The 25,481-nt window shown below is 50.5% G+C and overlaps 1 protein-coding gene across 2 annotated transcripts in view; it reads left to right on the top strand.

Moving 5' to 3' along the window:
- The window catches only part of LOC143831321 (uncharacterized), a 31,192-nt gene extending 13,414 nt beyond the window's left edge, over nt 1-17,778 (top strand). Inside the window, exons 1-4 of one of the 2 annotated variants that reach the window (XM_077324350.1) lie at nt 15,397-16,942; nt 17,191-17,277; nt 17,397-17,516; nt 17,650-17,778. In XM_077324350.1, the coding sequence (XP_077180465.1) occupies nt 16,600-16,942; nt 17,191-17,277; nt 17,397-17,516; nt 17,650-17,765 (666 nt within the window). In that variant the 5' untranslated portion in view covers nt 15,397-16,599 and the 3' untranslated portion in view covers nt 17,766-17,778. Of the gene's footprint in view, nt 1-15,396; nt 16,943-17,190; nt 17,278-17,396; nt 17,517-17,649 lie in introns of those variants that run through there. The other variant, XM_077324351.1, reaches the window with a different exon arrangement.
- Nucleotides 17,779-25,481: the final 7,703 nt, after the last annotated feature.

The raw sequence follows: 25,481 nt of genomic DNA, 5'->3' as shown, positions 1-25,481 counted from the left end.
CCTGGCTTCTTTGCCCCTTCTCCTTTTCCTTTGTTTTTAATTTGTCTATCAGGGTTTAAACTGTAATTTGAACAAGATTGACAATAAATTCTTGTTAGAAATGTGCAAATCGTAAGAAAACCTGTAGTTGTCTGTGAGTGCATGACAGTTCCCAATCAAAAATGTCTTTTCCTTCCAACTCCAACCCTTGGGTGAACACTCAATAGCCTAAGAAGTCGATCTCCTCTTTATGAAACTCTGTCAGAGTACCTTTATTGGCATAAGAATGGCAATGCATAGAAACTAAAATTTTAAACAATTACAGTTTCTGTAATGGGAAGATTTTAATTTAAAATTACCAAGAGAAACTTAGCTGCTTTTATAATTATTGCTGAGTCCTTCACACTTAGTATAGTTTTTATCCAGTGTTTCTCATCAATACAGATAGATCAAAATTTGTTCAAATATTCAGATAAAGGATGATGGTGTAGAGTAATGTCAGGGACATTACAGCCATGCAAATCATATCTTCCCTGAGAAGGAATCTGCAAAAAACTACCCCAAGTTAAGTTTGAAGGGAAGATGTTTAGGCAAGCTAACAGAAATGTTCTTTTTAACAGGTGTGCCTATAGAATTTGGAGACCCAAGGGCATGGTTTTGTATGTTAAGGCAGGGGTAGTCAACCTGTGGTCCTCCAAAGGTCCACGGACTACAATTCCCATGAGCCCCTGCCAGCAAATGCTGGCAGGGGGCTCATGGGAATTGTAGTCCATGGTCATCTGGAGGACCACAGGTTGACTACCCCTGTGTTAGGGAGTACAGATGCTATCAGTAGAAGAACCTAATGACTGGGCATCCAGATCTTCTAATCTCTGAGAGATTGATTTTAGTATAACTCCTTCTTCTTGAACACTGAGAACTGATATGTCCAAGCCCATAATCTGAAGTTTCTGTGACACGTAGCCAGTTAAAGTTAATTAGAAAATGATTTGGTTGAGCATGAAAATACATTTTTAACCAATATTCGAAGCTCAGGAGCCTTAGACAGTTTAGCATATAGTTGATTGTCCCGCAGTCTCTCCATAAATGCTCTCACCAGTTTTACATTGTCCTTGTGGGACTCTGAATATATAAACATATCGTCAAGTTAAACCACCACCCCTTGTACAAAAACTCACACAAAACCTCATTAATTAAGTTCATTTATATTCCGGGGGTACCACTCAGACTGAATGACATGATCAAATATTGAAATAGAGAGTGTTAAATGCCATTTTCATTCAGCCTCCCTTCCTAATTCGAACCCTATAGTACTCATCCCTGAGGTCCAGCTTGGTGAAGATTTTACCCTTCCTCAAAAGTTTCAATAAACCCTTAATCAAGGGGACAGGATAAGGTTTGATCTTATTGAAATACTATTCAGCCCCCCAATAATCTGCGCACAACTCCAAAGTTCTTTTGACAAACAACATGGGCATTGCCATCTGAAAGTTGCTCTGATCTTTTGAACTCTTTCAACTCAGAGGATATGGGGGGGGGAGGTGGGGCAGCCTCTGTGAGCCTTCTAGAGGTGAGGTGGGCTGCAGAAGGCCCAGAAACAGCCCCCTACTGGCCCTCTGGGACTCAGGGTGCTGAGGAAATGCCTCTGCCCTAGGAATGTTTACTGATGACTACGTGATGGCCCTCATCCAAGAATGGCCTAACTTGGTAGATTAGCCCCAATCAGGAAGCATCCTTCAGCCAGGAAGGGCTTAACAAGCAATCAGCTCTCTACCTCCAATTTTCTTACTCTTTTAGAAGTTTGCTGGGTGGAAGAGGAGCTCCCCAGCCCCCCCCCCCACACACACACACACCATGGACTGTTTCAGGCCGGAATGGCTGTTTTGGACACCAAAGTTCACAACCCTGTCTTGGACCATGCCCTGTTGCCAGTAAGTTGCCCTAGCCTTCTGTCCTCTTTCAAGTCGGAGGAAATGGAAGGAGCTGGAGCAGCCTCTGTGTACCTTCTGGAGGGGGGGGGGCTGCAGAAGGCTCAGAAATTGCCCCTCTGCTTGCCCTCTGGTCACAGGGTGCTGAGAGAACTCTGACAGAACTGTTGTGTGAGAACAGTTTCTAACAGGACTGTGACTAGCCCAAGGTCACCCAGCATATGGAGAAGCAGGGAATCAAATCCAGCTCACCGCATTAGAAGCTGTTGCTCTTAACCACTATACTAAGCTGCACAAATTGCCATTGCCTTAAAGAGATGTAGCTAGAGCACAAGCAGAAGAAGCAGTTGAGGGAGGATGGTGTTAGACTTTTTTGACTTGCTCATTGACTGTTATGGAATTATTTCCTTCAAATTTGGACCTTCTGGCCAATGGCTTCTCAGAGCAATCCAAGGAGGTATTTCCTACATGGAGAGGTGATTGAGTAGTCAATAAGGTTTGAAATTTCAGAAGAAAGGAATACTTTTGTTGTGTGTGTGTATGTGTGTCTAGGGGAGTGTCACATAGCCATCGTCCCTGTCCCAAACAGCCCTTTCCTCAAGGGGAAATGATCTCTGCAGTCTGGAGAGAAACTTACATTCACAGGGTTCTCCAGGTCTCACCTGGAGGCTGGCATCCATGAACAGTGGTAGGTATGCTAGCATCCAGTTGGGACCTGGGATCCCACTTCTGGACTTTCTTGAAGCCTGAAGAATGTTTCAGCGGTTTCTGAATGGTAGAAATGTTGAGAAAAGCTAACACAGAGGCAGTAATTGAGAAACCGACTGTAAGTTCTTTGCCAACCAATGTTTTAATTTTTGTTTGAAACATACAACTGTCTTTGATTTACTTTGATATTGAACTGAACTGAAGAATGTACAGACTGAATGCTTTTTAGTTCTTCAAGAAAATTTTAAATATTTTCATATTGCTATCAATGAAATATTTTCATTGAGGGAAGAAACTGTGACGAGTTTATGAATTCTTTGATATTTATTGTTATTAGCATTTAGTGCCCCACAGCATTTTTCTTTGTTTCCCACCTGGAGCCTGGCATCCCTGAACCTCCATGGGATCCAAAGCCAGAGAGTCCCACCTCCCAAGTAGTCCTTTTCTCCAGGGGACTGATCTCTACAGCCTGGAAATAACCTGCAATTCCAGCAAATCCCAAGGTCCTAACTGGAGATTCACATCCCACAACCTCTCTGGGCCACAGTGCCCCCTCTCAAGCAGCCTTTCATCTCCAGGAGTCTGGAGATGTCATTGCAGAATTCCCCCTCCAAAACAGCCATTCCCCCTTTGGGTAAACAGAAAGAAATTTCCAAGCTGGCGATGGCAAAAAGCTTTATTCAGAACGAGTTCCTAGGAATAAAACCTCGTTTTCGTATATTACTTCCTCAGTAAACTTATTTCTGAATTGTTTTTCTTCCCCAGGGATACAAAGTCTTCAACCCACTATCTAATTCTTATATTTTATATTTTAAGCCATATAATTTGGGTCTATTAGTATCAAAGGTCCATAAAGGTAACTATAAGTCAGAAATAAGTTTAGTGAGGAAGTAATATATGAAAACAAGGTTTTATACCTAGGAACTCGTTCTGAATAAAGATTTTTGCCATCACCAGCTTGGAAATTTCTTTCTGTTTATTCATCTTCGGATGACGGGTCGTCTCTGCATTTCCCCTTTGGGAGCTGATTTCTGCAGTCTTCAGATGATCTCCAATTCCAGGTGATTTCCAGGCCACACCTTGAGGTTGGTGACCCCAGGGTTAGGAATGTTCCTTGAGATTTGGAGGTGGGACCTCAAGGGTCAGGGGGGGGAGGACAAAGAGCAAAGGCTGCCCACAAGTCCCATGGGATCCAGCTTGGCCTCTGCAGTCTGTCTGTGTTCCTTCCTTCCTTCCTTCCTTCCTTCCTTCCTTCCTTCCTTCCTTCCTTCCTATTTTGCACTTTTGCCATGGAGCCAGCCTCCAGGATGGCTACAGTGCAGATGTGCCTCCTAGTGCCTGTTGTTTCCCTGGATGCAATGGGCTTTGCCTCTACTTTAGAATAATTTCATGTTCCAATAAACAGTGAGCATTTTTGGAGCATTCAAGGATGCTGTTTGCAATTTGCAATCATGTTTCAATTCAAATGGAAAAATGATCACACAACACTATTAACAGTTGCACAGAAGAGAAAAATTCAGCAAATACAGTGTCCCACCCAAAAAAAACTGCTGCACCTGCCCAAAATCCTTCTTCTACATAAGTTTGAAAAGCATGCATCTGCTCAGCCTACCTACTCCCTGGTAGATGTTGGAAGTGAGTTTATAAAATTGATTCAGTAGCTGTGAAAAATAATACAAATGAGCCATGTTTCATTTGGGATTAATGTAGTTCTGCCTAAAACCACCTAGTCTATGTTATTGTTTGTCACTATTGTTATAGTAATGGAACATCAATATTTTCTACCCTGCTATAGAACTTGGTCAATGGTGAATGATATAGGCAGCGATCATAGCTTTCATAATCCCTCAAGCATTTAACAGATGAAAAGAAGTAGAGGTAGTTACAACACTCCATTCACACACCAAGAATCATGACTGAAACCCCTGCTTCCTCTACTACACTCATAGTTATTATATGCTGCCAAAGGCTCTTCTCTGCTTTCTATTCATTTACACTGCAAATCCTTAATAAAGTGACCACAAGCTACCTTTGTAAAAAACTGGTTATGCTTAGAATAGATTTACCAAACTTTATTATCAGAGGAGATAATTACTGGAAGGATGAAGAGAAACTAATAAGTATTTAAAAAGGTAAAGGTAAAGGTATCCCTTGTGCAAGCACCGAGTCATGTCTGACCCTTGGGGTGACGCCCTCTAGCGTTTTCATGGCAGACTCAATACGGGGTGGTTTGCCAGTGCCTTCCCCAGTCATTACCGTTTACCCCCCAGCAAGCTGAGTACTCATTTTACCGACCTCGGAAGGATGGAAGGCTGAGTCAACCTTGAGCTGGCTGCTGGGATTGAACTCTCAGCCTCATGGGCAGACAGCTTCAGACAGCATGTCGCTATCTTACCACTCTGTGCCACAAGAGGCTCATAATAAGTATTTATCAGTAGTCAAATTTAACACCCATACCTAAAATGTAAAAAAGGAATAATTATTAACCAGGGACTGGCACCAGAAGATAGGAACTGACCCTGGTAAATGGAAAGTGTTCAAGCATATATGTGTAGGCATGTCTTGGCACCTATATCCCTCTTTAGAAATTATTAAAAGTCATGCAAGGTTATTAACTCTGCCAGGAAACTAGTCCAGAATTAACACAGCATGGCCCACACCCTCTCAGTTAGCCAGAGCTGAAACTAGGCAGCAATTAAGTTTCATGTGCTAATGAAGCTGCAATGCCAACCCAGGTCACACTAATCATGAAATGCCATTCGCTTTTAGTCCTAGCCTACTGAGTAGCAAAAAGCTTGCATGTGCCTTCAGCCCTAGCCGCAAGAAAAGGAAAATCACATCATAGCATTACAATTTATCACAAATGCAAAAGGGGGTGCAGGGATTATATTCCAAAACAGTAAAAGAGCTATAAACTAAGAACCTGAAAGAAATAACTTTAGAAGAGGATCCATAATTAAGTGAGCGAACATTGACCATGTAAAAAACAACGCTGTAATGAACTGTACTTATGTGGTAGGTTTTCTTTTCGATTAAAAGTACACCATCAAATCAAGGCCAAAGTGATGGCTGCACTCAAAGAACAATGACTTGGGAGACCAATAGAATCAGAGTCCAGTAGCACCTTTAAGACCAACAAAGATTTATTCAGGGCGTGAGCTTTCAAGTGCAAGCACTCTTCGTCTTCGTCTGAGGAAGAGTGCTTGCACTCGAAAGCTCACGCCCTGAATAAATCTTAGTTGGTCTTAAAGGTGCCACTGGACTCTGATTCTATTGTGCTACTTCAGACCAACACGGCTACCCATTTGAAGCTATCATTTTGGGAGACCAATGAAATTATACTCGCAGTCCTATTTTGAGTATATGGTTGAGTCTCAAGAAAAACTGGGAAATTTTATTTGGAAAAAAGTGTCCTCTGCTTAGAAAGTCAGTCTTCCTCATTTCATTTTTTCATTTTTTCATTTGAACAGAACCTTGAAAGCTTAAGCATTCCATCTGCTTTAAGTGTCCCTATCCTTATGAACACAAGCTGCCAACAATCAGATGTTAGAGCTCTACCAAGTTTGCATTTAAGCTGTTCTCAGACAAATACACTGCTCTGTATTCATGGCACTTCCCTTCTATTTGCAGAGTAAATTTGCCCATCAGATTCAAACCAAGTATAAAGTCTGAATCTTTAAAGAATTTCCACATTCAGCACTTCTCAATTTTGAAAATTCAAAGACAGACTCATGGGATTTTGTGTGTGAGAGTTTGCATAACTGAACCTACAATTCAATACTGTAACACTGAAAATTTCCTAAACTTGGGCATGAGACTGGGAACAAAGCCACACAACATTCTCCGTCCTTTCTGTTTCTCTGCAGGAAGTTTCCCTTTCTTTGCTGTTTAGTGGTAACTCGGGGGCAGGATTATGCCTGGACCTGGGCTAACCATGGCTAGCTATAGCCATTGCTGGCCAAAAAATTATCCCCCCCCCCAACTAAATATGGTTACTTTTAATAATTATCGGAGTTATTGCAAATGTAATGGTGCATCACAGTGCTACTAAGCAGGGAAGTGATGAGCAGGAAAAAGGGGAAGGGAACACAGGAATTCTTCTACCTCTATGGTTAGAAAAATTACTACTGTTAGATCCGCACTGTCCATTACAGTGCAATTCAATTCTCACTTCAGTCATAATCTCACCTGGTGTGTTCAGGCAAGACATTTGGTCTGAACTACCTTCTCCTGCACACAATACAGGGACAATTAATTCACCTGCACACAATATGGGAACAATTAATGGTCTTAATGTTAATTAATGTTGTAAGGATAAGATAATGTAGGCAAGGTGCATTAAATATACAAGGAAAACCACCATATGCATGCTAGGCTTAATATAGTACTCTACATCATGTTTGAATATATGAATTTTGAAACTTCTGCTGTGAATCAGGACCTTAAGACTTAACAGTAAGAGGAAACCTTAAATTAGAAGATAATTATTCCTAAATCCAGATCAGATCAGACAGCTGAAAACAGGCAGAAGATGTGCACCATCCCCCCCCCCCCGTTTTCTCCAGATATTTCCAGCCAGCTTTCATTGAAATTATGTTTTTTAGGTATTTTGATAGGGTGTTTTTTCATTTTGACTAGCAGGGGGCGACTAACCCAGTAACGACTCAGACCCAATCTTGGCAACAAATTGGCCGCAGCCGTTTATTAACCCAAAAGCCCTCCAACTGGGAGGGTTGGCCTGCATGCAGGTAGGGGAGCCCCTTCCTCGTCAGCCGGCCGGCTGACCCCCTTCACCGCGGCGTTCCGGCTCCACACCTCACTCCCAGCCGGGAGGATGGGATGCCTTCCGCCGCGGCGTCCCTGGGAAGCGACCTTTGAGGGCCCCACAGGCGTCCGCCTACATAGGGCCCTCCCCCTCTCGCTTGGCCCCGGGCCCCTGGCCTCCCAGCCGGGTAGGCCGCGCCCGGTTCTGGCCGGTCTCTTTAGCGAGACCCCCTACTCCGGGGAGTCCCGTGCGCAGCCGGGCTCCCCGCCAACAGGCTCCCCACCTTGCATGACGCGCCACTGAACAGGAACCGCAGGCGCCTGTTCCCGCCAACCCTCGGACAAAATTTTAACCAGAACGTCCCGCACGTCGGACAGCCAGAGGTCGCACCCCCTTTCGGAGAGGTGAACCCCGTCAGACCGAAAATGCAGCGGGGAACGGAACGTTATGTTGGGGTGCGGGACATGCACGCCCCCCAATGAGAACACCGTCTTCAAGGCCGCCTTGTTGACCTTTTGCTTGGCACAGTTCACCCTCTCGGGCCGCCGGGCGGCACGCCACCTCAGTCGATCCAGCAGGTCGGACCACACCAACAGCGTACGAGGCATCCGCTGCTTCAGGATCTGCAGGTCCTCAGCGATGGCTGCGCTCAGCTGGCGACCGGTCAGGGATGGTAGGTCGTTCTCTCCCAGATGAATCACCAGCACATCGGGAACGCCCCAACGCCGGACATCGTCAGCAACGATCCGCAGCAAAGATGACCACCGCAAACCTCACCGTCCGGACCAGGTGATCCTGCAGACTCGCTCGAGGCCAAGATGCGGTCCCCACATGGTGGAATGCGCGTGTCTGCCGGCCCAGAATGGGATGCTGTGGCCCACCACGTGGACCACCGCTGCCGCTGAAGGGACACCTGGTAATCATAAATCAAACAACAAGTTGAAGGCGAATGTACGCCTTATAGGCCTGCGAACGCCACCTGCCCCTCCGCTTAATGGCCCCGGGAGGCTCGCCAGCCAAGTATGCCTCGGTGGCGGCCCCAATGCGGAAGGAGTGACCCCCATACATGGAAGGCTGGAGCCCCGCCCTCCGCAGGCAGGCTCGCAGGACGGCCACCAGCTGGTAGCGAGACAGACAGGTCCCATTCCGATGGACAAACAGCGCCCCAGGCAGCCGGGGCCTGATTTTCAAGTAGGCACCCACCGCCCGACGCGGGCAATCAATCGACCCCCGCGAGGCGGGAACGTAAACGTGGCTCCCCCTGCCCGCTTGGTCACATTTTGACCGGCGGACGAGGAACTGTACTCCACCATCTAGCAATTCCACGTCCGAGACCAGCAGGCCCGTGGTGAGCCGTGCCGAGCGAGACTGTGCCACCATCTCGCTGCTTCTCAAGGCACCATGGTAAGCAACCGAAAAAGCCGCCCGGAACAGGGCGCTCTCGAAATCAGAGCTCGCCACCGCGGGCAATTGTTCTATAATTCGGCACAGAACAGCCCGTGTGATGGGTCGCCTGGGGTCGGTCCGAGACCCCGCCTGCCGCCCCCAACCCTTTACCGCCTGACGGGCCAGGAACGATTTCCCTGGGTCCCAGGATCCCAAGGCCTTAGAACAAAAGGAAAGTCCGGCCAAGACGACCCGCATTGTCCGGCAGGAAAGGCCTGTCCCCTTGAGGTGCGCCAGGAACCGGAGCAGCATGCCTTCCCTCATGGGCCAGCTCGAAGAATCTCCCAATCGACGGGCGAATCCCACAAAGTCCTGTGCGGCCCGCCGGTAGGCCCGCCGAGTGGACTCGGCCAGGGACGACAGTACCCCCTCCACGATCAGGTGGCGCCAAGCTCCCAGAGGTCCGGCGGGCAAACCTCCGACTCCGCTGCCGCTCCGGGGGCGAGACGCCGGAACCTCTCGACCTGAAACCGAGAGAGAGCGTCGGCCAGCTCATTGATGACCCCCGGAACATGCCTGGCGCGGAAGGAAATATTGTGCGCCAAGCATGACAACACAAAGGCCCGCACCAAGCGCATGACCCTGGGAGATTTGGAAGACTGCTTGTTGACTATGTGCACAACCGCCTGATTGTCGCACAAGAACTCGACCAGGCGATTGGCCAATTGCGGCCCCCAAAGGCGGACCGCCACCAAAACGGGGAAGAACTCAAGGAAAGTCATGTCGCGGTGTACCTCTGCCGTCCAGGCGTCTGGCCATGCTGCCGCGCACCACTTTCCATCTAAGTAGACCCCAAACCCATGGCCGCCCGCCGCATCAGATTGGACTTGCAAACGCTCCCCGGGGGCAAACCGTGTCTGCCAAATGGCCACACCATTAAAGCCACTCAGGAAACGTTCCCACACGTCCAAGTCCGCCTTCATCTCGGAGGAGATCTGCAGATGGTGGAAGGGGCGGGACAACCCCCGTGTGGCGAAGGACAGGCGAAAGCAAAACGCCCTCCCCGGGGTGACTACCCTGCAGGCGAAGTTCAGGTGCCCCAGTAGCACCTGAATGTCTCGCAGCGCACACTGCCGCCGACTGCGTATGCCCCGAATCAGCTCCCGCAAGGAAGCCACCTTGTCCATTGGCAGATGGGAAGTCCCCGCCACCGTGTCGAGCTCGACCCCCAAAAAAGTGAGCCTGGTGGCGGGGCCCTCGGTCTTGTCCGCAGCCAAAGGCACTCCCAATTCGGCCATGACCGATTGAAATACCCGCAGCCTGACGGCGCACGTGTCCGTGCCCCCCGGACCCGCCATCAGGAAGTCGTCTAGGTAGTGTGCCAGCTCCCTGAACCCCCCCTGGGTCCTGGCCGCCCACTCGAGGAAGGAGCTGAAAGCCTCAAAGGCCGCGCAGGCGATGGAGCACCCCATCGGCATGGCCTTGTCCACATACCAACCCTCCAGGAACCGGAAGCCCAAGAGGCAAAAGTCATCCGGGTGGACGGGCAAAAGCCGGAAGGCAGACTGAACGTCGCACTTGGCGAGCAACGCCCCTTTTCCGCACCGGCGAACCATGGCTACAGCCGCGTCGAACGGTGTATACTTAACTGTGCACAGTTCCGCAGGGATGAAGTCGTTCACTGACCCACCCCTCGGGTAAGATAGGTGCTGGATGAGCCGGAACTCCCCTGGACTCTTTTTTGGCACTACGCCCAGCGGGGAAATGCGCAGGTTCGGAAGCGGCGGCCCACTGAAAGGTCCGGCAATCCTCCCAGCGGCCTTCTCTTTGGCCAACTTGGCGGCGACAACATCTGGCAGCTCCCGAGCCGACTTCAGATTCCCGCAAGTGGATGCCACACGCTCCCCGGTGAAGGGAATCCGGAAACCTTTCGTAAATCCGGCTGCCAAGTAGGCTGCAGCCTCCCTATCTGGATAGTGCTCCAACCACGCCAGAAGCACGTGGAGCCGAACGGGCGTCGGAGCCAGCCCGCCAAGCTGATCCGCAGCCTCATCCGGATTTTGGAGCTGTGGAAGGAGCCGCGGGACCCGATCCCCCGTCCTTCTTTCCGGAGGATCGGGTCCCTCGAAAGGGCTGCGAGGTAGACGGCTGGGCACAAGCAGCCATGGAATGGCCGCCGCCGCAGGACTCGCAGCGGTGTTCAAAACGGCACTTGCGGCGTTTGCAACCGCCTCTGTTGTAGTCCCAACATACCAGTCCGGACAGCTTGCGGCCCGGACCAGCAGCGCCCCCTTTTCCACGTTCTTTCCGCAGCCTAGCGCTGGGCCCCACCTGCATGAACCACGCATCATGCAGCCGGAGATCCCAACGTGTGGCGGCGTTGTGGGAGGCGAGTTCCCTGAACTCCCTGTCATAATCCATTGCGGCCTCTTCGCCCCCCACCTCCCAGGCCTCCAGGACGGTGAAAAGGTACCGGGCGAGGTGCCACCCCCTTTCAGGATACCCCCCGCATATGAGGGCCTGGAATTCAGAGAAACCCTTGAGCCAGTTGAGAATGGACCTCTCGCATGGCTGGGACTGCGCCTTGTCCCTGTCGCCCTTTTTCCCCGTGTCGGCACCTTTACGCCGCCACTTGGCCAACTCGAAAAAATCGACGTAATAACCGTCGAGGATCCGTTCCCGCAACTTAATGGGAAGATGGACCCCCGGCGGCGCCTCGCCGTCTCGAAACCGCCCCGGGGGTTCCCGGCGCCGTCGGCTGATCCCAGCCTCGTCCAACATGCGCACCATATCCCGCCGCCTGTTCTTGAGCCAGTGCGGGATCCCCGGGACGTAGGCGCCTTCAATCCAGTACCATCCATCGTGGATGGTGTCGTCGCCTTCCTCCCACGAAGAGGACTCACCAGAGGGCGGGCTGTGCCGCGACGTACGCCTCCGCTTGTGCGCCCTCCGCTGCATCTGACGCCGCCTTTTCTCCCCACGCCCGGCCCGAGATGAGCGGCCCCTGGAATCGGCGCTCCCTGGCGGACTGCCGGAAAAAGACGTGTCCGTCCGGGTCCGACTCCGATGGCGCGTCCGACTGGCCCCGTACAGCTTCTTAGCCTCCTCGAAGCCGGCCCGGTACTCGGCCGAGTGTCCCGGGACGGCCCCGCCCGACGACGTGGATCGGGACGACCGATCGAGCCGCGTCCCACGGTGACTGGATCTGTGCCACCTGTGACGCGGCCTGCCCCTTTTTTCCCCAGGCGACCCCCGGGAAGGGCGCGCGGACGACCCGCTGGACCTATCCGCGCCCCGCCCCCGGAGCCGGCTGGGGCGGCGCAGAGGAGAAGGGGACCGATACGCATCCTTGCCCCGGTCCCTTGGTGCCCCGAGCCTGCGCCGGGCGCCCCAGCTCGAACTGGACACCGAGGACCGGGACGTCCCTGACGCCCTCTCGGGTCGACCCCGCGGCCTGGGGGAGGAGGTGCCGTCCCTGGGCCGAGCCCCTGCTGTGGAACCTGCCCCCCTCGCCCCCCGCCGGTGGACCGTGGAGGCGCCCCCCCGAGGCCTCCTCAGGCGAAGGTCCCGAGTCCCCGGAGGCCCCTTCGGGGCCGCGGGCCCTGGATGCCGGGATGGCCGACGCCCAGGCCCGACTAGCCCTCAGGGCGCTGGCCCGCTTGCTGGCCCTCTCCGAAACCCGCGAGGCCCCGGGCGACCGCGACCGCGAACGACGCGGGCCGCCCGGGGACCGTGCGGGGGATCCGGGGTTGTCCCCGGTCCCTGCCCCCTGCCGCGTGCCGTGCCCTCGGCCCCCTTCCGAGGCCGCCGTGGAGGCCCCCGACCCCCCCCGCGACCGCTGGCCGAGGCCGGGGTGGCCTGGCTCGCCCCCCCTCTCTGCCCGGCCCGCCCGCGCTCGCGCTGCCCGCGGGGCGCGGAAGGCCGGGCCGGGCTGCGGCATCCCCGTCGCGGCCTGCTGGGGACAGGCGACCCTGCGGGCCGCTCCCGTGCGTTCCGCCCCGCCCCCTCCCGGGGGCTGGCCCGGGCGCTCGACCCCTGGGCCGCGGCGGGAGCGCTGGCATCCTCAGCCCCCTGTCTCCGCGGCCCGGCTCACGCGCTGCCGCCCCGCTCCCGCTGCCGGTGGCGGCCGACTTCGACCGGCGAGGCATCTCGTCGACCGCTCCTCCCCCCGCGGACCTGCCCGCCCGGCTCGCCGCTGCCCCGGCTTTCCCCCTTTCCTGATTGCCTCCTTTTTTTCTTTTTCTTTTTTTTTTCTTTGTTCGGGGTCCGAAGGGACTCCCGACCCTCCCCCTAGCCGAGAAAAGCAAGGGCAGGCAGGCACCCGAAGCGCCGTTCCTGCCCGGGCCTACTCACCCGAGCGCCTGAACAGCAAGCTGTCCAGGCGCGAGGTCCAGGAGAAAAGAGGACGGGTCCGCCTCCACGCGGCTTTTTAAAGCCGGCGGCCCCGTCCTTCTCCCGCGCGCCGCGACGCGGCCTGCTGACGCAGGTGGGTCATCGCCACTCCTGGGCGCCCCCGCCGCGTCAACGGCAGCCGCGATCTGTCGCGGCCGCTATTTCTTTACTGCTTCATTTCAATGAGATCCTTGAAGAACTTTTCTGCATTTGAAGATCAACAAACTGACCAACAAAATGCATTGGTAGATCAACAAACAAACTGACATGTAAAGCAGGTCTCTGTCTCAGCTATAATCCCAAACAGCTATTTGTTGTTGTTGTTATGTGCGAAGTCGTGTCCGACCCCTCGCGATCCCATGGACAATGATCCTCCAGGCCTTCCTGTCCTCTACCATTCCCCGGAGTCCATTTAAGTTTGCACCTACTGCTTCAGTGACTCCATCCAGCCACCTCATTCTCTGTCGTCCCCTTCTTCTTTTGCCCTCGATCGCTCCCAGCATTAGGCTCTTCTCCAGGGAGTCCTTCCTTCTCATGAGGTGGCCAAAGTATTTGAGTTTCATCTTCAGGATCTGGCCTTCTAAAGAGCAGTCAGGGCTGATCTCCTCTAGGACTGACCGGTTTGTTCGCCTTGCAGTCCAAGGGACTCGCAAGAGTCTTCTCCAGCACCAGAGTTCAAAAGCCTCAATTCTTTGACGCTCGGCCTTCCTTATGGTCCAGCTTTCGCAGCCATACATTGCAACTGGGAAGACCATAGCCTTGACTAAACGCACTTTTGTTGGCAGGGTGATGTCTCTGCTTTTTAGGATGCTGTCTAGATTTGCCATAGCTTTCCTCCCCAGGAGCAAGCGTCTTTTAATTTCTTTGCTGCAGTCCCCATCTGCAGTGATCTTGGAGCCCAGGAAAATAAAATCTGTCACTATCTCCATTTCTTCCCCATCTATTTGCCAGGAATTGAGAGGGCCGGATGCCATGATCTTCGTTTTCTTGATGTTCAAACAGCTATAATCAAAGACTATAGCAAACAGCTATAATCAAAGACAAATCTTTGAAAAAATCTCAATATTCCTGCACATGTATCTATTGTGACCCTATTAGAGGGAGAGAGAATAACTCAGCACCTTAAAAGACGCTTAACACCTATCCGTGGAGCAATTCTAGGGGCCATTTCGCACAGAGCTCAAAGTTGCTATTTGGTTGCCGTTTGTGAAAGCGCTACTTCAAGTAGCGAAATGTAACTAGCCGTGCCCGTAACGCACAGCTGCGGTTTTTGCGGAATTTGGCACTTTCACTTCTCGCCACTTTCGTAACCCACAGGCTTCCGGTTCTCCGTCTTATCGCTACAAAGGAGGTCCCTTTTTAGCGCTTCTGGCCTCCCGTGCCCGTCAATCAAACTGCAGGCACACCTTTGACCTCGACCCTAAAGCCGAACTTGTCGGGGTTCCCTTTTTTTTTAAAAAACCCAGGAAACCCCGTAGCAACGCGTTATCGTCCAATCATTGGCGCCCTTGGAACGTGTTTTCTATTGTTTTCTAGGAACCAGATGCATTGACATGTTTGATTGGTTAATCCCCGCCCACAGTACACGCCCACAGGTTACCTGCTTATATGCACCTGGGCAGACACGCGGTCGGCCTCACTCTTTTGTTTGCGTAGCCTACTGCCCGCAGCACAGGTCAACGTTGCAATGGAGAGGCTTATTTTTCAATTGCTGGCTCACATGCTCGCGGTGGTCCAGCGCATGAATACCGCCTTGTCGCGTCGGACGTCTGCTATCGCGGAGTACCGAGAACGTGTGGCCGGAACGCTGACCAGCAGCAGAAGACGTTCTGTAAGGGTAACCATGGCGGCCAAGAAACGCTGGCAAGCTCTGGCAGAGGTCCGGTTCCCCAGACAGTTCTGGGTGGACGAACGATCCTCTGACTGGTGGGAGAATTTTGTGTGGACTCGCTGGGATGATGACCACTGGATTGCCAACTTCAGGATGTCGAGGGGGACATTTTTTGAACTCGTGGATGCTCTACGTGGCCGCATGGAGAGGCAAGTCACTGGCATGTGGCGCCCCGTTCCAGTTGAAAAAAGGGTGGCTGCCGCATTGTGGTACTTGGCCACCCCTCAGTACTTCCGGACAGTGGCCCAGCAATTCGGACTCGGAGTCACTACGGTTGGCGATATCCTTAAGGAGTTCTGCCTCGCCATGGAGGCGGAATTGTTCAGCAAAGTCGTGTGCCTCGGAGACCGGCTTGGAGCGGTGAGTGTCATTCTATCCCCTTTGCCCTTTAAATTTTTTTTCTTGTTTGACAGGTCAGCAACGAAGACGCGATGCACCCCACGCTGACATGCAATGGCTTATATTCTTTTCTTTCCCTTATTCCAGAGTATGGACGGGTTTGCCAGGCTTGGATTCCCGCATTGTTTTGCGGCCGTCGATGGAAGCCACATCCCTATCCGTGCCCCCGGGGGAAGCATAAAAGAGTACGGGAACAGGAAGGACTTTTGCTCTGTTCTCCTGCAAGGAACAGTGGACTTCTCCGGCCGGTTTATCGATGCTGAGGTGGGGTGGAGTGGCAGGAGGCATGATGCCCTTGTTTTCAGGGAATCCAACCTCAGGAAAGCCATGGACGAAGGGGTCTTTGTTCCAGGAAACCCCACCGCCACCATTGAGGGCGTGCGTGTGCCGGCGTTGGTCCTCGGGGACGGAGCCTACCCATTACGACGCTGGCTCATGACTCCCTACAAGCGGCCAAGGACGGACGTGCAGAGCCACTACAACCTCAGTCACTCCCGGGCAAGGAATGTAGTGGAGCGTGCCTTTGGACGTTTGAAGTCACGGTTCCGTTGTTTAATGTCACGACTCCATGTACATATTGACAATGTGACTCCGCTGATAATCGCATGTGTGATTTTGCACAACATATGCGAGGACAAGGGACATAACATCCCCTTCCCTGAGGACGAACCTGAACCTGTAGTCCTTCAGGATACACAGGACATCCCTGAAGCAAGGAGAAAAAGGATATATGCTGAGGGGTGCAAGGTTCGGGACGCCATAGCCACCCACATCTACAGAAACAGGAGACGTGTTTAATTGTTTTTCCTACTCTGTTGTTGAATAAAGTTTTGTGTTCTTTGTTTAACCTTGTCTTGTGCGGTTTGTGTACTTTGCCAGCAAAAAAACGGGGATTCTCTGGTCCAAAAGCACTTTGACAGCCCTAAATGCTAACTCCCCACTGAAATTGACAAACACAATACGGAAGCGCTGAATGGGGAAAGTTCGGGGAGGCGGGTAGCCAGGAAGTATTGGCGACCCCTGTCAAACCGGAGGATCAATCCACTTATGTTCCAATGAATAATTTTATTGGTGGGCAGCTTTGATACATTTAAAAAACGGGGTGGTCGATCGGAGCAACGCACGTTCGTTCCCTAACCGTCATTCCGAAGATGCCGAAGCCACGGAAGGGCTCCTTCTGGCAGCGCGCCGAGGCTGAGGCACTTCTGGAGCTTGTGCTCCAATCGAAAAGTGTTGGCCGCCTTATGGCCAGCACCCACTGCCACACCAAGGGTGCTTACCTGGTGTTGGCTTCAAAGCTGAGGGAGAGGGGCTACGTCCGGACCTGGGAGCAGGTCCGGACAAAATTCAAGCGACTTAAGCTGGACTTCCTAAACAGTCTGGAACAGTGGGGGGGGATCCCGCAGCCAAGTGGGAGAACGGTCTTCCACGACCAGATGGTTAAAATATGGGAGAAGGCTGGGAAGCCCCCCCTGGACATGAGGAGGCATATGGGTGAGTGCTGCCCTCGTTGTGTTTTGCCCTTAAACATGCATGGAATGACTAGCTGCCTCTTTCCCCTACTGTCCCCAATGAAATTCGAGAAAGTATTTAGATGCTGTCAACCCCCTCTGACTTAGCCAGCCAGTACTGTAGAACCACTTTGGTTATGCGCTTAGACTCTAACTGTGGTGTGTCCACCAGCTGTGTTTCATCTCTGTTTTGTGTGCTTTTACTTATGATTTGTCTTTTTCTTTGCCCAGCCACACAATCACCATCCAAGCTGGCAACAGCACCTGAGCGTGAGGAGGGGGAGGAAGAGGGACCTTCCACCTCGGGACAGGCTGCAGGTGAGAGTTTTATGTCTGTGAGGGAGACCCATGTGTGTGTACCCCCATGGAGCCATATGGGAGCCTGATGTGATGCTTCCTTTTGGAGTGTGATCAAATTCTTTGTTTGATTTCTATAGCTGAAACTGTGGAGGCAAGGCTGCGTGCCATGGAGGCCAGAGTTACTTCCCTGGAGGCTCAAGTGGCAGAGCTGAAAGGGGAGATTGAGCAGCAAAGGCAACAGAGGGAGGCGGAAGAACGTAGGTTATGTTCCCCACTGCCCAACTCTTCTCACACTGTGGCTAAGGCCACTTAAAAGTGTATGCATGTAAACTAAAGAAATTTGAAAATATGTGTGGCACTAATGTGTACTTTTTCTCCCTCCCCACACAGTTAAGAAGAAGGAGGATGAGGACCTCTTCCGCCGCAAAGTCCGGGGGTCCGTGGGAAGGTTGAGCAGGAGAGTGAGGGAGATGGAAGGGGCTGGGCAGGGGAGCAGTGGGACCTGAGTTTTGTTTCCTGTTTGTGTTTTGGGGTAGGGGTTGGGGGGGGGGGCTCCAAGTTTCATTCCCTAATGTTTTTCCCCTGTTAAATGTATACTTTTGTTAAAAAAAATAGGTTTTCCAGGGGGGTGGGGGGGTGGTGGTGCTGGTGGGGCTCCAAGTTTCATTCCCTAATGTTTTTCCCCTGTTAAAATGTTTTTTAAAATAAAATGTTATTGCAAATTTTATAACAAGACTCCAGTGTGACTTCTTAAACTCGCACATATTTAACCCCACACCACACTCCTAAAACTCCTTGAACTAACACCCCTCCAACCTCCAACCCACACAGCAGTACCACAATATACACAATCACTAGAGAGGCCGCTTTCGGCCTTGCAGATTCTACAGTAGGGTACACAGAGACAGAGTCAAAAATATAAACTTTATTCAACAAACAACAAAACACAGATAACATGAAATAGAAAAAGTGGGCCAAACTAGGAGGGGGAGTACTTGTCTGCTGGTTTTATTTTTCTCTTTCCGAGAATAGTCCTCCTTCTTGTTTGGGTGGAGGCATTCTGAGAGGGAGTCGGTGGGGTGGGTGCTGGAAGTGGTGGTGTTGGTGTGGGTGGTGGTGGGGGGGTGGGGGCGATTTGTGGAGGGTAGGCCCTTTCCATGACCACTACAGCCCTCTCCATGAGTCTCCTTATCAGTCGCACCTCCTCCACGCCTTCGCGTAGGATTTGGTTTGTCTCTCTAAGGACTGCCCTCAATTTTCTCCCCTCCTGGGCAATGAGTGTGAGCATGGCTTGGTCAGCGGCCGCGGCACGCCGTGACTCCTCCTGGCAGTGCTCAAGGAGCCTCTCTCCCACGCTTGTCAAGACGGAGACGCGCCTCAGCCTGCCGCGTTCCCTCGTAAGCCTCTCCTCTGCTGGGAGCGCACCTCTAGGTGGTGGGCTGCCTGGAGCCAGGGGTGGTTCCTCCTCCTCATCTGAAAGAACCTCTGTTGGCAAAAAATGAGAAACAAAACTGTTAGTAACATCAATAAAGTCAAAACACACCATGGTGGACATGGTGTTCTTTTTTGTCCCCGTGTTTTCCTGCCAAGAATTTAAACAATCCCCAGGGAGCACATGGTTATTGTTTGTTTGCCCATGGTGTGCTTTTACTTTTGCCTACTTTCACAGCAGGACTCTCAACAATTAAAAGGGAGCACATGGTTAGTGCCTAGCGACATTGTCCTGCAGCTATGGCTCGAAAGGAACAGGTCATGCACGCTCACCATCTTGAATCTGTATCCGCCTGCGCCGGGCAGGAGGTCCAAGCACCCCAGGCTGTTCCTCCTCCTGTGTTCCGGGTATGAAATCTGCAAAAAAAGGAAAAAAAACAGATCTAGGACCAAAGGGTGGCAAAGCCAGCTTCAAAGCCTACACCAGCAACGCAGAGGGACTCTCTTCTTTCTCTTAGCAGTGCTGCTGCCCTGCACAAACAGAAAAGCACAAAGCAGTTAAAACAGCCCCCCCCCTATTTTTACTAATACTTACCAATGTTAGTTGATGCCCCCGAATCACTATCCACGTCAGGTGCTGCTGGAGACTCGAGGGGCCCCGTCCCTGGCAACTGTGTCTCTGTGGACAAGAGCAGAAAATAGTGAAAAATGAGCAAGCATACACCATGAACCACAAAGCAAGCTCCCAAAGTAGTGAGCCAAAGTACTGCAGAAGGCCTATGGGCGAGGCATGCAGCAAATATTTTGGGGCTGTTGGTTAAACATGACCGTTTCAAATACTAACCACATCAAGCACTCCACAGCCAACCATCTCATAAAATCTTTTAAAAATTAAAATTAAATTATGAAATCAAAACCGTTTCAAATAGTAACCACAGCAAGCACTCCACAGCCTACCATCTTATAAAATCTTTTAAAAATTAAAATTAAATTATAAAATTAAAACCGTTTCAAATAGTAACCATAGCAAGCACTCCACAGCCTACCATCTTATGCGTTGCAACGAACACACGAGAAAACGATGCCCAAACGTCAGAACACACATTTGCTCAAAAGGAAATATAAAATAAAAAGAAAATCACTTACCGGAGGCAAGGGGCGTTTGCTCAGGAGCCTCCTCTGGCTCCCCAGGAACGATGGCGATCAGGTCCAGAGTTACCGATTCCGCGGCTCGTTGCTGGACGGGGGGTGGAGGGCGAAAGCTGGACGAGGTGCCCTCGCCGGGATCCTCCTCAGCGGGTGGTTCCTCGACCGGGGCAGCCGGCTTCCGAACCACCTTAAGGCTCCTCCCGACGCGCTTCGGCCTGCCGGATCCTTCCCCGTCTCCGTACAGCTGGCGCTGCTCCTCGAAGTAGGGGCAGGTAACCTTTTCGTTGCCGGAACCCTTATTACGGTTCACGGCACGCATGTACTCTGCCCTCATTGTTTTGGTCTTCGACCGGCATTCAAGGCCGGTCCTGTTGTGGCCCAGGGCACGCATCTTAATGGCCACTTGTTCGAAGACCTCCCTATTCCTGTGGGAGGACTGGAACGCGTCCTGGATTTTCTCCTCCGAGAAAATCCCGATCAGGTCCCTGATCTCCGCGTCCCTCCAAGTTGGGCCACGGCCGGTTGCAGGGACGGACGAGGCTTGAGAAGAGGATTCCATGTTGCTTTCGCTAGTAGCTGAGCAAAATGGTGGTGCGAGGTGCAGGGTGCAACGGATCATATACCTTCCCGCACACAAAGACAAAGGGACTAGCCGGCTCCTGATTGGTAGAGGGCAGTAGGGGACACGCGCATTGGCCACATTAGGTCACATGTCACGTTCAAAGCTCCTCGCGCGGGAACAGGATCTGCTCCTAATGGCCAGATTGGCGCCCTTGTTGTTTGACTTAACGCATGCGCTGATTCGTTTACACGCGAGAAGAGCAGTTTGAACATGCAGCGGGAGCCATTTTAGGAAAATGTCCGCCATTACACAAACGCATGCCGGTGTTCAACCGAGAGCAAGTGCGGCAGTACTCGGCAGTTCCCCAATAATATTCACCAGCCACAGCATAAATCAACCAAACATGACATGTTACTGGCGTACGTTCGTTGGCACGCTCAGAGGAATGTTTTTTAAAATGAACGGGGGACGGCGACTCCGCTTGCCGGAGGTCTAGCTGCCAATGGAAGGGGTTGTCCGCACCCAAGCACAAGCACGCACCGGGAACCACACAAAGACCCACTACACATAAGCCGCCCCTCATGATATCACCTCGAATCATGTCTATTGAACCCCTCTAAGCTAAGCAGGAGACTGCGAGCGGCGACCGTTCGTTGGCACGCTCAGAGGAAAATTTTTTAAAATGAACGGGGGACGGCAACTCCGCTTGCCGGAGGTCTAGCCGCCAATGGAAGGGGTTGTCCGCACCCAAGCACAAGCACGCACCGGGAACCACACAAAGACCCACTACACATAAGCCGCCCCTCATGATATCACCACGAATCATGTCTATTGAACCCCTCTAAGCTAAGCAGGAGACTGCGAGCGGCGAACGTTCGTTGGCACGCTCAGAGGAAAATTTTTTAAAATGCTCCCTGTACGTTGACTCCGCTAGGACTGGCCGATGGTAGACGGGGTTTTAAGCTTTGGGCAAATTTTGGGAACGTGACGGTGTGTGCCACTGTGCTTGTGAAAAACTCTTGTGGTGTCCGGGCAGAATTTCCGAAAGTGATCGTGCTTGAAAGCCAGTCGCTGTCCCGTTGCCTCGTAGATCCCCGCTCGCTCGGAGAAAAAAAAAATGGCGAACAGTTCGCCGGAAGTTTGGAGGACAGGCTCGGGAGGAGGGACTTTGAAGAACCCGCAACAATGGTAACGCACAGGTCTTTAGCGCTACTGTTGCAGATTGGTTGCAGGAGTGTATCGCTATCCGGAGGGTGAATCCAGTTTTCTGGATTCCCCTAAAAGCGCTACAACGAAGCGCTTTTGGCGGGTCGGTTTCAGGATTGTTGCAGATCGTTAACGACGTCGTGCGTTATGGCAAATTAGTAGCGTTTTCAATCAGCAACCATTGTGCTATTTTTAAGCCGTGGGAAATGCCCCTAGAATAAAACTTTCATCCTTACTTTTAAGGTTTTAACATTGGTAAAGCGGGACACCATTGACCGGGGGGGGGGGGAGTTCTTGACTAAAAATTTGGTCTATATGGAGCAACAAAAAGTTTCATAGAACGCATAGAACACAAAAATAGTATTGTAATATATATTTTTTAATTTCAACATAAGTACAATTTGCCAGGTACCCCCCAGATGTCCCTCCAAAAGTGGGGCAATCTGGTCACCTTATTTTAAGGGATAAAAATCTTACCACTGAAATGAGAAGGGGCAGGTGATTATTTGCAGCCTAGAAAATGGGATTATGGAAAAAAATCCAGACAGCTGTATTTTAACTGATCTTATGCTTGCTTCTGTTTCATAAGATTTATTCCCTCATTAATCACTGGCCTCCCTTCATCCATGTTAAATATAAAAATGATTAAGAAAGATCCCCATCATGGTTAAAAAAAATAATTAGCTGCTACATCATGTTGCACACATCCAGACAGAAAGGAGTGATTAAATTAGGAATATTAAAACCCCATTAATCTGTGCTCAACTTAAGCTCTGCTTGTTCATCTCACTGTGGCACTTATTATTTCTGACACTGAAAGATATTTGAATTACTAGCTGAAACAAGGTCACTATCAGAAAGATGTCAGGTCAGCAATTAGTCAAAGGTGGGGGAAGCTCCCCAAACTGAGTCATGCTTGACATTTGGCAAATGTGTCAAGATCTCCTCACTTCTCAATGTTGTTTGAGTGAGCAGGTCACTAGCAGGAGCCTAAGAGCATGCAGATAACAATGCATTTGGGCTATTAAGAAGCTCCACTTGACAATGCTTAACAAATTCAATGCAAGCGTACATTGTTCAGAACAATACCTGATGCTTCTTGCTACAACCCAATCCACAAACTAGTTGGCTGTGCTTTCAGTATATAGAAGCATGTGAAGTTTTTATATGCACAATGCTACCCATTCTCTGTAGGAATCCAAGTACAAAATGCTTGCTTAGGGTACCAACTAGCTACAAAGCAAGCCCACTGAGAGAGTACCAAAGAGCTCGCATATGTTACAGTTTGGTGTAGTGGTTAGGAGTGTGGACTTCTTATCTGGGGATCTGGGTTTGTTTTCGCGCTCCCTCACATGCAGCCAACTGAGTGACCTTGGGCTCGCCACAGCACTGATAAAACTGTTCTGACCGAGTAGTAATAACAGGGCCTCACCTACCTCACAGGGTGTCTGTTGTGGGGAGAGGAAAGGGAAGGTGATTGTAAGCTGCTTTGAGCCTCCTTCCGGTAGGCCTATTATGCACGGCTGCTGAAACGGCGACATAGAGAATGCGGAGGAGGAAGAAGCTAAGCAAACCGCTTATGCACGAGATGGAATGCAACGGCAGCAAAACCCACAGTATCCGATTATGCACGCAGCTACTCCGGAGTTGCTTCTGGTTGCACCTTTGTTCCGGGAAGCTCCACTTTCTTCCGCATCTTGCTAACACAGCTTTTTTGGCGGCATACATTGACTCTACGCCTGGTTGCCGCCTGCAGCTTGCATAATTGGTGATTTTAGCCGCCACCATTCCACCCCGAATGCAGACCTTCCACTCTGTGCATAATGGGCCATAGAGAAAAGCGGCATATAAGAACCAACTCTTCTTCTTCTTCTCCTCCTTCTTATATACGTTACCAGAAATAAATATAGTGCATATATTTGTGTATGAATGCAAGAGCGGCCTGTATAGCCCAGTTTAGCCCAAACTCATCAGAATTTGAATGGTGAACAGGGTCAGCTATAGTTAGTACTTGGATGGGAGACTACCAAGGAAGATTGGAGTTGTTATGCAGAGGAAGGCAATAGCAAACCACTTCTGTTCATTGCTAGCCTGGAATGTCCCATGGATGGGGTTGCCGTGAGTCAGTTACAGCTTTACTGCATCTTCTTTTTATGAAAGCCAGAAGGGGGGTATCCATTGCCACATCCATTGTACTTGATACTATTCACGGCCACTCTAGGATAATTGTTAACAAACGAGACTGCAATAACTAAATTCACAACTATCTGCTTCACCCCTATACTTCCTCCTCATCACTTCTGTTCCTCTATGTAAATCCTGTGCTTACAATTCTTCAGCCAATTGCTTGGTTTGTTCCTCTGTTGTTATCATTTTGGTTAAACTACCTCTATAGAAAATAGTATTTTCTATCAATATTTTATTTATTTCTTTTGTAAAATCTGTCACAAAAAGTCAAAGGCTTTCCCCTTTTAAATATAAAATTGTTGCTAAATCTATACTTCTTTTCCTGCAACGTTGAATGGTGAGGTCATTTCTGATAGATATTGATTTGCTGAATAAGAAGGCTGCAAGCTTTCCCATATCCAGGTGGATCTGTATGTATCATTTTTCAACTCCTCCAGGAAGTAACTAAAACCGGATGGAGGGAGAGAGGAGAAAATGTTTCTTTACCACCTCTGTATTATGCTATTTTTTCTCTCTCCCCTCTCTTTTACAGCAGCTAATTTAGATGCATAAGGCTTCCAGATAGGGAAACTGGTGACTAAAATCACCTGCAACCGTGCCACACAGATTATTATAGCTGTTTCTTCCATTTCAGGGGAGCTGGGAAACGGGTGATTATTGAAGTAACAAGCCTTTCTCTTCCCATTCTTCCCTCTCCTGTCTTGAAAAAATAAACTCATCTAATTGTTTCTGTAAAGCCTCCTGGGAAGGCTTGGCTTACATTCCTTTGGTATACAGCCACAGCCTCCCTTATAATGGTGGTTGTTGGAAAGAACAAACTACACACCAGTGTAAACATTTTTTTTTTGTCTGGAAGAACAGCACTTGCAGATTGATTACAGAAGAGGTACTGTGTATTTAAAAAGACAGGCACTTCTCAGTTTGGCTGAACAGGACTACATAAACATTAACACATCCCTGCCTCTTCTGTCAGATGCACATTGGAGCCATCAGGTGTCCCAGCCGTGCCAAAAATAATCTCTCATTGTGACAGAAGTAACAAATACAGGTTTCTTATACACTTATTTCAGAAACACCTCAAGATTTTGAGGGAGAAACTTGAGGAAGGCAGGGTTTAAGGAGAGGTAATACCTTAGCAAGGTACAATGCCATAGAGTTGACCCTCCAAAGCAGTCATTTTCTCCAGCAGGAACTAATCTCAGTCATCTGGAGATGAACTGTAATATGGGAAGTGCACCAGGCCTCACCTGGAGGTTGGCAACCCTACTACCCAGGGTCTACTGCAGCACCTAGGTTGACCTCTAAAGCCTTACAGAGGCCTGAACTATCTTAGCTCTATTACAGGATTCACTGCCATTAGAGGATTCACTAACTATAACCAGGCATGAAGGGAGGACAGCAGTGAGGAAAGGGGTGTTCCCAATCAACTCAAAATGGCAGTTGTGGGGAAAAACCTATTGCACACATTTCCACATTTGGCAGCCCTGAATTTGACCCCATTAGTTCCTGCTTTAAAAAATGAAAACTGGTTTTCTGGGGATTCCTTTGCTGCGGGGCAAATGCTGCGGGGTAATTCAGGTCTGTACCGCAAGCGGTGAATTTCAGTACAGAAATGGATGAAAAAATTGACCCTTTAAAAATGCAAATCCAAATGAAATCTGTAGTATGGAGACAGTCACACGGTATG

The sequence above is a fragment of the Paroedura picta genome, chromosome 3, assembly GCF_049243985.1.
Source record: "Paroedura picta isolate Pp20150507F chromosome 3, Ppicta_v3.0, whole genome shotgun sequence".
NCBI classification, from domain to species: domain Eukaryota; kingdom Metazoa; phylum Chordata; class Lepidosauria; order Squamata; family Gekkonidae; genus Paroedura; species Paroedura picta.
The sequence above is the reverse complement of the archived record's forward strand: the minus strand, read 5'-3'. Positions and strand labels throughout refer to the sequence as shown.